Source organism: Mastomys coucha, unplaced genomic scaffold, assembly GCF_008632895.1.
Source record: "Mastomys coucha isolate ucsf_1 unplaced genomic scaffold, UCSF_Mcou_1 pScaffold17, whole genome shotgun sequence".
Taxonomy (NCBI): Eukaryota; Metazoa; Chordata; class Mammalia; order Rodentia; family Muridae; genus Mastomys; species Mastomys coucha.
Window position 1 is genome coordinate 30,689,316 of NW_022196899.1, and position 13,301 is coordinate 30,702,616.

At 35.7% G+C, this 13,301-nt stretch overlaps 1 protein-coding gene across 6 annotated transcripts in view; it reads left to right on the top strand.

The window, feature by feature from the left end:
- The window catches only part of Kiaa1109 (KIAA1109 ortholog), a 191,747-nt gene that overhangs the window by 74,243 nt on the left and 104,203 nt on the right, over positions 1 to 13,301 (top strand). For all 6 annotated transcript variants that reach the window (XM_031376638.1, XM_031376640.1, XM_031376643.1 and 3 more), the window contains exons 29-37: positions 191 to 1,028; positions 1,607 to 1,677; positions 2,315 to 2,488; positions 4,568 to 4,688; positions 6,089 to 6,235; positions 8,867 to 8,994; positions 9,214 to 9,413; positions 10,963 to 11,160; positions 11,783 to 11,994. In XM_031376638.1, the coding sequence (XP_031232498.1) occupies positions 191 to 1,028; positions 1,607 to 1,677; positions 2,315 to 2,488; positions 4,568 to 4,688; positions 6,089 to 6,235; positions 8,867 to 8,994; positions 9,214 to 9,413; positions 10,963 to 11,160; positions 11,783 to 11,994 (2,089 nt within the window). The remainder of the gene's footprint in view (positions 1 to 190; positions 1,029 to 1,606; positions 1,678 to 2,314; positions 2,489 to 4,567; positions 4,689 to 6,088; positions 6,236 to 8,866; positions 8,995 to 9,213; positions 9,414 to 10,962; positions 11,161 to 11,782; positions 11,995 to 13,301) is intronic.

A 13,301-nucleotide genomic window follows, 5' to 3' on the forward strand; every position in this document is an offset into this window, starting at 1 on the left:
TTTTTTTTTTTTGTAGCTTTATGAGGGATATAAACTCATGCTGTAATGTCTCACTATTTTGAATTAATATTTTCTTATAAAATTCTAGATACTTTTTTTGTAAAAAGATCAAAATTAAATGATTTTATAAGTATTTTATGTTTAGATTGTGTGATATGCTAAAAATAAAAATAGTTTTCTTCTCTTTTAGTATTCCTACAGAAATCTCAGGAACCAGTCCTGTGTCTCCTAACACCCAAGAAAAGTCAGTAGGACAGTCTCCGCTCAGATCTCCTTTGAAGCGGCAAGCGTCCGTGTGCTCCACCCGCCTCGGCAGTACTAAGAGTCTCACCGCTGCTTTTTATGGGGACAAACAGCCTGTTACAGTTGGAGTCCAATTTAGTAGTGATGTCTCTCGAAGTGACGAGAATGTCCTAGACTCACCAAAACAGAGGAGAAGTTTTGGTTCATTCCCTTACACCCCATCAGCTGACTCTAATTCATTTCATCAGTATCGGTCAATGGATTCCAGTATGTCAATGGCTGATAGTGAAGCCTACTTCTCTGCAGCTGAAGAGTTTGAGCCCATTAGCAGTGATGAAGGCCCTGGAACTTATCCTGGTAGAAAAAAGAAGAAAAAGCAAATGCAGCAGATTGACTACAGTAGGGGCTCCATATATCACAGTGTAGAAGGACCCCTTACTGTCCATGGAGAAGGCCTTCCAGATCCCCGAACCCTCCCATTCAAAACGCATCCTTCCCAGGCTTCCTTTGTTTCTGCATTAGGTGGTGAAGATGAAGTCATAGAACACCTGTACATTGTAGAAGGTGAGAAAACAGGAGAGACTGAGCAGATCACATCTCAGCAGCCTGTGATGAGTTGTTATCAGACTTACCTTACTCAGTTTCAGGTAATTAACTGGTCAGTTAAACATCCTACCAACAAAAGAACCTCCAAGTCCTCGTTGCATCGACCCCTTGACCTAGATACACCAACCAGTGAAGAAAGTTCCTCATCCTTTGAACAGCTCTGCATTCCAACATTCAAGGTATGAATCAAATCATTATTTTCCATCAACATACTGATAGAGTAAAACCATTTTTAAGTTGTTAAGCTGAGTCATTTCAGCTATCTTCTGAAAGATAGATTTTCTGTTGTATGTGACTCCATGTAACACAATTAGGTTGTGGGTTATTGCTAAATATTATAAATTTAAACAAATTAAATAAAGGATGGTATAAGGTTTCAGTATGTTAATGTAGTAAATTACCATGTAGTCTGATCTGTACTGCTAGTGTTCCTAAGATTAGGATCAAATTTCCTTTGTGAGTTCATCAAGACTGAAGTAGCCTTTCAGAAAATTAACTCATGTGGAAAAGAACATACAGAGGAAGGACATTTGCAATTCCTGTTTGAGTCATGTCTTTTACTCTGATTCCACCTTCATAATTCTTGTCACTTACTTGAGGAAAATATGAATTTACCCATTGAATATCTTTTAAATATTTATATTGAATATATTAAGATCATAATAGTAAGGTTACTTTGGGTACTCATAAATACTGCTTATCATAACAATAAGCAATTAAAATTTTAGACTATAAGCAACATTTTATTCTATTCTAGGTCATCAAACAGGGACTTACTGCGAATTCTTTGCTAGATAGAGGGATGCAACTTTCAGGATCAACTTCAAAGTAAGAATTTCATGTCTTTTTTTTCTTTTCTCTTCTTTCCTTCCTCCCTACCTTCTTCCCTCCCACCTTTCTTCCCTCCCTCCCTCCCTTCCTTCCTTCCTTCCTTCCTTCCTTCCTTCCTTCCTTCCGGTATATGATCTTAATATGTTGCCCAACTTTCCATTCAGTTCTAGGACTAAAAGAAAAGAATCTTTTTACCTCAGTCTTCCAATCAGCTAGGACTATAGGTGCCAAAAAATGCATTTTTAAAGTTCAGAGTCATAGTCTTTCTTGATTATGAGATTAATAGACTTTATTCTGAGTTACAAACCCTTTGTACTTGAATTTAGACCTTATTTTAAGAATAAATTACCCCAAATAATTTTTTTGTGCAAGAGTAGATAAACATGTTTGCATATTTTAGGACAAGGTATCTAATAAATAAATTAATCAAAAATATTTGTTGATATAATTGCCATCTTTGACTAGTATGTGCATTTTAGTACCTCATTCGACCTGGTTGGAAAAGTGTTTAGACTTGAAATATTACTCTCTGTGAATTTTTTCATGGAAATAAATATAACTTAAATGCTCACTTACTTTGACAAAGCTTCAACTTCTTGTTTATATTTTATGCTTTTATGATTAAACTCTATAGCACACCATATACTCCACTGGACAAGAAAATTGTTGATAACACAGATGATGAAACATTAACAGAAGAGTGGACCCTAGATCAGCCTGTTGCTCAGACCAAGACAACAGCCATTGTTGAAGTAAAAGGAACTGTTGATGTTGTTCTGACTCCCCTGGTGGCCGAAGCCTTAGACAGGTATTATCTCTGCTAAAAATATGACTACTACTTTATACAGTGACACATTTACATGTCATAAGTAAATGGAATACAGAGTTTATTAAGAGTTTATTAACTATCTGTTTTTAGTGAAAATAGAAGTAGATTTTAAAGTGGTTGTGTTTTAGTTAATCATCTGATATGTTTTCAAGCTAAATATATTGTAGTGTTATATATTATAATATATTTTGTCTTTTACATTTGGCTAATAAGCATAAAATGATCAAGTAATGTAGGAAGTAATTAATTTTACATTCATACTTGTTATTTGAAGAGATAAAGGGAAAATAATAGTTACTCTGTCCTGCAAGATATACATAGTCTATCGAAGGAGATAAAACTGACCCAGGTAGAAGCCAAAATGACATAGAATGGAGTGTGAATCATGTAGATAGTGAAGGGAAGGCTCAGTGAGGACCACTTCCCATGAAAACACTTCTGCTGGCATGATACATGGTGTTTTCTGATAAATTGGCAAGATTCTTGGAAGAAGTCATATTAATGAAAAATATAGGAAATTATCTTTAAGACAATCAAAAAGACTTTAGAAGAATCAAACACTACTGGTTTATACTGGTTTATGCCATATTTGGTTGATATCCCTGGGACCCCTACCTTTTTTGAAGGGGAATGGAGGAGGAATAGATTGGGGGAAGAGGGGAGATAGAGGAGAGAGACTGAGAGGAGAAGAGGGAGGGAAAACTGCAGTTGGGATACAGTATATGAGAGAAAGAAAAATAAATGAACAAACACAAAATGCATAGTGGAGAACTTTGGAACATTAAAAGGTACAGGATTTCTTCATTTTGGGGGTGGGTGGAACATACAAAACCATAGCGAAAAATAACTAAAATAAATAAATGGGATTATAAGAAATTAAAAGTTTTAGGAGACATAAGACATAGTTCATAGAATGGGAGAAAATATTTATAAAGCAAACATTTGACAAAGGGTAGATATCTAGAATATGTTAGGAACTCCAAAAATCTATTAGCAAATAAAGAAGAAATTGAAAATATACAGTAGACCTAAGTGGACATTTCTCAGCACTGACATACAAATGTCAATAGGTATATGAACAATTACTGCTGACTTGGGAAATGCCAATTAAAACTATAGTGACGTATTACTCCAGTAAGAATGACCATTATTAAAAGGAAAAGGGATTGTTATACATTGTTTATGGGAATGTAAGTTAGTACAGCCCTACAATGAGGTTCTTCCCAAAGCAAAAACCAAAACTATTGTGATTCAGCTACCCTATTCGCAGGTTTTTATGCAAAGAAAATTAAATTATTATGTTGAAGAAACATCTTTCTTCCATATATACCAGCATTATTTAAAATAAGTAAGAAATGAAAGTGACCCATATCCACCAAATAACAAAATTTTATACATTTACCCAATGGAATACTGTTTAGCTTTAAAACAGTTAAATCCTATCATTTATGATAATACTAATGGAACTGAAGGTCAGTAGGTTAAGTCTAATAAGACAGGCACAGACAAATTGTACGTGATTCCACTCATGGAATCTCAAACATTTTTGTCTAAGAATTTTAATGGTAGACCAAAGTCTAAGGACAGACAGAGAGAGAAGAGGTCGAGGAATGTTGATCATCTGGTATTGAGTTTCATTTAGAAGCGCTGATGTGCACTGCTGATGCGTGCAGAAGTTTTTAAAGTTTTCACCGTAAATAAATAGCATTCATATTATATACATGGTACCATTTAGTATATACAATCCTAAAGTTTTTATGGATCGGGTAAAAAAATAAAAACAAAAAACAAACCAACAAAGTTTTGGATATAAGTGTAAGGTGCAGGTCTTTAGATGTTTGTGGGGGTGCAAATGATCCTGCCTAGTCTGAGGTTTGAGGTGATGGTAGGGCTACAATTTCAGAAATGTTTTTTCCTGTAGAATTTCTAAAGATGTAATTTTGCATTTAGTATTGAAGAATTGTAAATATTCAAATAGTGTTAAGTTTCACTGATTGTTTGGTAAAGTAAGTAATAATATTAAATGAAATTTTAATTGTTTTCTTTTTCTTTCATCAGATATATTGAAGCTATGGTTCACCGTGCAAGTACTCGGCACCCAGCTGCAATTGTAGATGACCTTCATACTAAAGTCCTTAGAGAAGCTGTGCAAAATAGCAAGACTACCTTCTCAGAAAATGTAAGAAGTCTTTGATTCAGTGGGTATAGCAAGTTGAGTCTTCCCCATGTGCAAAATTTTAGCACTAAGTTAAATTGGAATCCATCTGGTATGTTCTAAAAGCTATTGGCTTCATAATAGCATAAATCACTACTGTGGATTAAGTAGCACTAATTAAAACTATAGCTTTATTTTTATTCTTTTGTTTCAAAAGTAGCTTAGTTCTAAGCTTTTTCTAACAAGCCTTGTCCTTAAATGATGAAAATTTTTTTTAAGATTTATTTTAAATGTGTGTGTGTGTGTGTGTGTGTGTGTGTGTGTGTGTAGTTATGTGCACATGATTACAGATGCCTGTCAAAACCAGTAAAAGATATTAGATCCTTTGGAGCTAGAGCTATGAATGGTAGTGGACTGCCCAATGAGGATCCTGGGAACAGAACTGTGGTACTCAGGAGCAGCACTATAGTCTTGTAACCGCTGAGTGTTTCTTCATCCTCATGATAAACATTGTTTGTTTGTTTGTTTGTTTTTCTGAGACAGGGTTTCTCTGTGTAGCCCTGTTTGTCCTGGAACTCACTCTGTAGACCAAGCTGGCCTCGAACTCAGAAATCCACCTGCCTCTGCCTCCCAAGTGCTGGCAGTAAAGGCATGCACAACCACCACCCAGCATTAAATATTCTTAGAATTAGTATTTTAGTGCTTTCCAAAGCAATGATATACATATTTTTAACTTCTCTTTATTTTTATGTTGTTTCTTATTCACCTCAGTGAATTTAGTAACTACATTTTCTGTATGACATCTCTACTCCTGCTGTCCTCTGGCTATGTCACCAGTAGCCTAACAGTCACACACCAGAGGTCTTTTGATGATTCTCTTTTGATTTTTCAAATTTATCTGTGTCATATTTAGATTAGGAACTAGGATAGAGGTGAAATTGAGCCTGAGTATTTCTGGTAAACTAGTCCTTATTATTCATTCTGTGTTGGCCTTTCATGTGCTACATTCAGGTATTTCGGGTAGAATGGTATGAATAAGGGAAGTTTGAGCTATTTTCAGCCAGTAAGGAGCCAGTTATCAGAAACCAAGTCAGCCTTCAAGTTCAGTTTTACTACTACTACTACTAATAATAATAATAATAATATTACTAATACTAATAATAATATTATAACCTATTATAAAAATATACGATTACCATTTTTGTTTATCTATGAATGGTTTTCATATTAGTATATACTACTTTTTTCAGTCTGGTAAGCTGGCGTATTTGCCAAGGCCAGCCTTTGCTTGAATTTCAAGACTGAATATTAGGATAGTTGATGTTGTGTAGGTCTGGGGAGTGGTTACACAATGAATATACATGTTGTGGATGATGTAGAACTTAATGAAATACCTAGAAAATAATTCTGTTCAATGCTTTCAGTTATCCCCCAAGCAAGATATTCGAGGAACAAAGACTGAGCATCCTATGATAGGAACAACTAACCAGGCACAAATTCAGACAAATGTCACAACGAAGCAAGATAATGTGACAATTAAAGGTCTGCAGGCTAATGTGAGCATACCAAAGGTAAACTTAAGCTTTTCAGAAAAATTTTCCTGATATAAGGGGCATATTTAGTTGTTTTCCCTTTTTCATTTACCAAAGGGGATGTTAGTGAAGCAGTTTGCAATATCAAAAGATATACTCCATTCTTTTGATGATCTAATATACATTTAATATGTTATAATTAATTTAATTTAGCAGGCTACTTGTAAATATTTAGTAAAATGTTCCATATTCTTCCAGTAAACATTTAATTTTGGTTTTTTATTTTTGAGAATTTTATGCATTCATATAGTGTTTTTTGATCAAGTCCTCCTAGTTCCCTCCCCCTGAACTTCTCCCTGTCCACCTCTACCACTTCCCCCTCCCAATTTCATGTCTTTGCTCATTCTCTAAAGCTACAGAGTCAACACTTAGTCCCTTAGGATGTGCACAGCCCATCGGGGACTACATTCCTGAAGAACACTGCGTCTCTTCCCTGGTAGCCATCAGTTGACTAGACTTCCTCAGATAGGCTCAGGATTTGGTTGAGCCCCAACTTTTGCTGTTAGTTTGGCTAGCATTTGTTTGTTTGTTTGTTTGTTTTGTTTTGTTTTTTAAGTATTTCTTTATTGAAAAAAACTTCTTCATAGACTATATTTTGATCATGTTTTTTCCCTCCCTCTAGTTCACCCCAGATTGCTCCCCACCTCCTTACCTATTCTACTTTATGCTCTTTTTTCTCTCTCTTTAAAATAAAACAGAAACATACAAAAAAATCAAAATAAACAAGACCAAAAAGACAAAAAGAAGCAAACAAAGCAAATTGGGGGAAAAAAAGTCTACAGAGATACAACTCAGTTCATTTTGTATTGGCCAACTACTTCTTGCAATGGGGCCTGCCCTAAAATGTGGTTAATATACCCAGTGAAACTCCATTGGAGAAAATCAATTTTTCCTTTGCCAATGGATATTAGTTATAGATAGCTTCTGGATTGATCTGAATTAACTTGTGTGGATCTTCTTGTTCATGCTGCTGACCGTCTCTCTGAGCTCATATGTGCATCAGTCCTGATGAAAGACTAGTTTCTTGGAGACACTGTCTGTCACCTCTGCCTCTTCTAGTCTGCCCACTTCCTCTTTTGCCCAGAGCCTTGATCCTTGAAGGGAAGGGTTCATTGAAGATAACCCACTTAGGATCTAGAGCTCCAAAGTCTCTGATTCTCTGCATTGTCCAGTTGAGGGTCTCTGTGTTAATCACCATCTACTGCAAGAAGTTTCTCTGATGAAGCCTAAGTGAAGCTCTCATCTATGGGTATAGCAGCATGCAATTAGGAACCATGTTATTGCTGTGTTCATTTAGCAGAATGACAGTAGGGGCCTTTTCCCCCAAGTCCCTTCACCTATCTAGTTTTAGGTTCTTTCACAATGCCCCTTTCACATTGTCAGGTATAGATTCTGTCTCATAGAGTGGGCTTTAAATTTATTCGGAAAGGGTGTGGTTACTCCCATAACAATTGCAGCAATTTATCTTACAGGCATGCCGTTGGTATGGGTTGCAGGGTTTACATCCAGGAAATAGTGATGATTGCTTTTCCGCAGTAGTGTGCAGAGTACCTGCCAGTAGCATAAATGCTAGGGTCAGCATGCTCTTGTGTGAGCCTTGTACAGTTGTATATAATGCCTTGTCATATCTAGAAGACATAGTTTCACAGCAGTTATTCACCATCTTTGGCTCTTAAGATCTTTCCTGCTCTCTTCATTGATATCTGAGACTTGGGAATGGGGGTGTGGTACAGATGTTCTGTTTCTGAGTTAGTACTCTTATTCTCTATATGTTAACAAGTTGTAAGTTTTTAATTAATTGCCATCAACTTTAAAAAGAAACTTCTCTGCATTTTTCTTTTAAAGTGTAGTTGACCACACTCTGATGGGAGAACACACATCCATAAGTATTGTGGGCAGCACAAATTGGTCTTGAAGGATTTCTTTAAAAAAAGACATAAAACTGGGTGGGTAGGACAGGAAGGGATGATCTGCGAAGAGTTGGGGAAGGGAAAGAGTACAATCAAAATTTTTAACTAATGGAGAAAGGGAGAGATAGAAAACAGCTTCTTAAGTGTTGAGAGATGAATTAATGGATGACTATAAAGACATACTTAGGAAAAACAATACAGTATCTATATAGCAGAACAATATTAGTAGGTTTTCTTCAGAGTGTGACCTATCCTGGCCCAGTTAACAATTCCAAGCATGAATTGTCTTTTTTTTTCTTTTTTCTTTTGGTGTTTCACGACAGGGTTTCTCTGTGCAGCTTTGGTTATCCTGGAACTCATTCTGTAGACCAGGCTGGCCTTGAACTCAGAAATCCTCCTACCTCTCCTTTCCAAGTGCTGGGATTAAAGGCATGCGCCACCACTGCCCAGCATGAATTGTCTTGATTAGGCCTTAAATCTAGTCAGAAAGTATTGATTACTCCCACAACATTTTTGCCACTGTTGTACTAGTGAGCATATCTTGACAGGAGTCATGGCTGTTTTGAGAACTTACAACTTTTGTCTTCATCAGATAGATCTATATACTATTATTATTGGTTTTTTATTTGTATTTCTGATCCAGGTATAAAAGACACTTTTTAACTTTTCAATTCTGAAATCTGTATCCTTTGTGCGTCAGGTTAACTTATGCTTGTTGCAAGCTTCAGTGGAAGAATCTCCAGCCACAGTTCCTAGTAGAAGTGTGACTCATGTTTCCCTGGTGGCTTTGTGCTTTGACAGAATTGCTACACAAGTTCGTATGAACAGGTGAAAAGATCTTATTAATTTGAGCCATGATTGTTGGAAGTGAAAAGCCTTGTTCTTTCCTAATTATTCATCTTTATTTTAAGGAAACACTTGGGCAATGTTACTGATATTGGTTTAGTTTAGACAGAGTGCTTCATTTTAAACAATGTAGTGAAATGTTTTTATTGGATGGCATTATTTAAATGTTAACCATTTTGTACATTTTCTTTTTCCATTAAGGGGTGTGGTTGAAGAGGCTGCAAATAATGTAGAAGCTGGTAAATCATCCAATTTTGATAGATATGTTCATGCCAGTAAGATGCAGCCTCAGTCATCTGGGTCTCTCAGGTCAAATGCCGGAGCGGAGAAAGGCAAAGAGATTGCTGCCAAGTTAAATATCCATAGAGTCCATGGGCAGCTTAGAGGTCTTGATACTACAGGTAAGCTTCAAAAATTTGTTTCTTTGTCACTTGTAAATGTGAAATTTTCCAAAAGAGAACATTTTTCTTTGAACATTACTGCAATTTGATACTATAAGGGAGAGAAAAGCACTTCTATGTATGTTGTATTCATGGTATTTAACTATTCTATATTATGTTCTGTGCAAAATAGAAAGCCAGTTTTAGGACTCTGTGTTTTAGGTCATTCTAACTGCTATCCTGCCTATCTCAGGGTGTGTCTTAGAGTTTCTATTGCTTCAGTAAAATTCTATGACCAAAAAGCAGAGTTAGGGAAGAAAGGGTTTATTTGGCCTACATTTCACATCATAACTCATCATCAAAGGAAACCAGGACAGGAACTTAAACAAGGCAGGAACCTGGAGGCAGGAGCCGATGGAGAAGCCATGGAAGAGCGCTGCTTACTGGCTTGCTCTTCATGGTTTGCCCACAGCCCAGTCTTATGGAGCATTTTCTTAATTGAGGTTCCCTCCTCTCAGATGACTTTAGCATGTGTCAAGTTGTCGTAAATTATTCAGCACATGTTTATTTTATCTCTTTGTATAAAGTCACAGCATCTGATTTGAGGCTTTAAAAAAGGCAAATTAATTTTTTTAATTACCTGCAAACTGTAGTACTAAAACTCTGAGGCAAAGCACAGTGGTTTGAGTTTTAAAAGGTCTGTATTTTATAGTGGTGACCAGTTTGCACTTATTTATTAGATCATAAGCATTACATTATGTAACTTGAAACCCATCAGCTAGAATAAAAGCTCAATACAAACAAAAATCCCCATGAATTTCCACAGTACATTTGCATAAAAATGCAGAACAAATATAGATTTTTTTGCTTATACTTATGTTTGAGATTCTCAGTCTCACGGTATTTGATAGCCACAGGGAGATGATGTTGGTTTCTGAGTGCAGTACTCTGGGCTTTCTGTTGAGTATGCCTTCATATGGGAGTAGACTGCTCACAAATTTAAACACATTTCTCACTTTATCCCCACTCTTAAAACTAAGTTCAAGAGATTTAAAAAGAAATGCAAATAATTAAGTAATCAGAAAGATTTGAGAAAATAGAGGTTCATTTACTGCATTGCATGTGTAAGTGGTGGATCCGTGGCAATGTCTAATAAATTCTAGTTATATAAAATTTTAATGTTAAGCTGTCTTTCAGTAAAAGCTATGCTTTTCCTAGAAAGTAATGTTTTTCCTGAGGCCACGTAATTAAAATAATTTTATTTTGTAAATGATGAAAGTTCTTTAAAGTACTTTGCCAGAAAGCTTAACAACAAGGATTACTGTCAACAAAGGATTATTTAGACCTTTGTTGACAGAACTCTTTAATCTTTCAAAAAGGAATTGTTAAATTCATTGTTAACTCTGGAATCATCTTTACTACATTGTAGATAACATTATTTTCCTTACATGTTCTATTTATTTTTCTGCCTTTTCAGAATATCAAGATGCCTTTTTAATACAACTCATATATTAACATCTGATTTTTGTTTTTTTCTTAAAATGATTTTCATGTGCTCTCTCAATAATAGACATTGGGACCTGTGCCATCACTGCCATTCCCTTTGAAAAGTCCAAAGTTTTATTTACTCTTGAAGAATTGGATGAATTTACTTTTGTAGATGAGACAGATCAACAAGCTATCCCAGATGTTACACGGATAGGTCCCAGTCAAGAAAAATGGGGCTGGATAATGTTTGAATGTGGACTTGAAAATTTAACTATAAAAGGTAAACTTTAACCTCTGCGTTCTGCTTAGGTAGAAACTGAAGTGTATTCATCAGCTGTTACTTGTAGCAACCTGGATCAACATAATTCAGCAGAAATTGTGGAACTTGTTTTTACCTACAAGGGGTTCATGTACATCCCAGTTATGCAAATGATAGTTCCTTCCGCAGCTAGATAGACAGTTCTTCTGTCACAAACCTTGAGGCCTCATGGGGTAGCAGGATTTAGAAATTCCTGAGTTTAGTGGACATCCCTTTTTAGAGCCTTGCCGTATAAGAAGTAAACGTTTCATTTGAATTCTTCCTTTAGTGAAAACTGCTGATTTATGCGTGTTTCTTATATAAGACAAGGGGAGGAGAAGAAAGGAAGAAGGACAGTCTCATAGGGTTATGAGTAATACTTTAGACCAGGAAAGCTGAGTTGTTGTAAGACTTTCAGGCTTAGTCTTACATGATACCGTGACTTAAAATACTAGTAGCTGTATGTCTACACCTTTTACCTGGAAGGTCATACATAACTCTTTTAGATAAAGGCAAAGGCTAATGAGGAAAAACATGATCTTGAGGGTATAACAGTAAACATATCCACTTTTTTTCTAACAAATGGCTCCCTTTATTTTTATAGGAGGAAGACAATCTGGTGCAGTTTTATATAATAGTTTTGGAATTATGGGTAAAACTAGTGTCACGGAAAGGGGTGGAGTGCTGACATCCAATAATTCTTCTGATTCTCCTACGGGCAGTGGCTACAATACTGATGTCTCGGACGATAACCTACCATGTGACCGAGCTAGTCCTTCCTCTGACATAAATGGAAACTCAGTTTCGGATGAGCAAGTTGGTGATTTTCTAAAGATACTAATAGTTTGGAAATAGAGGACTATATACTCAATTCAAAATCAATTTCTAGAGCATATTTCCTGTTTTAGAGTTGTTGTAACATTTTGTTGACCATAGTATGACTGGAGTATAGTTCTTGAATAGGTATAGGAATATACACCTGCCCATTATACTAGTTAGCACAATACTCTGTTTATGTTATAAATATAGTAAACATTGGTTAAATCAATGAATTTATAGAATTTAAGAAAAGTAGGCCTTGATTAATTAATTAGCTTTTAGTTAATTTTTGAAGTCATTTTATGCATACTGGTAATATTTTATATAAGTAATAAATGTTTTTATCAATATCTGCTTATTTTAGATATCTTAAGTAAAGCCTTATATTCAATTCATTTAATATTTTTATTGTAGTAGAATTTAATTGTGATGAATATGACAACAGCAAAATTATTTAAAATTCCATATTGTTGTAAAGTTGGGTCACTAACTATTTACTGACCTTGAACAAACAAGCAAGAATTTAGTGAATGCATACTCATGTACACATAAAGTTCTGAGAGCAAACAATAAAAGCATAAGTGAGCACCCTTTCATGATCAGAACTCAGGTTGTCAGGCTTGCTGGGCAAGTGCTTTTACCCACTGAGCCATGTCCACATCCCTTAGGGATTTATTTGGTGCATATTTGGAGAGTTAATCAATTTCCATGATAGCCTGATGGCTCAGCAGGAAGAACCAATTGTCCAGCTTGGCAACCAGAGTTTGATCTCTTGAATCCTTGTAAAAGTAGGAGGAGAAAACTGACTCCACAGCTCTGATCATCAGAAGCCACATTAAAAACAACAAAACCCAAAAACCAAACCAAACCAAAACACCCACAAAACACGAGTCTGTATTTCAGTGTGTACCTACAAGGAAATTGGAGGTGATGACAGGAGATCTCCAGTGTTCTAAGACCAGCCAGTTTGGTTAATACGGCATTGGAAGAACCTGTGTCAAGGTTAGGGTGAGGGCTAACAGCCACATGTAGGATGTGGCATACCCCATACCCACATACACATCTGTCTCACATACACAGAGAAATAAAAATAAATAACCCCCAGGAAATGGTGTTCAGAGGTTAAGTATAATCGTGAACACTAAGTTCTTCTCTGATCTCTATATTTACACCATGATACTCCTGGAATCACAACCCCCCCACAATAATCATAAATAAAATTTTAAGTTTTAATCAGTTCGTTATAAGTTTTTTAAAAGTGTTTGGGGAGGTTCCATTAGACTTTTTTTTTTTTTTTTTTTTTT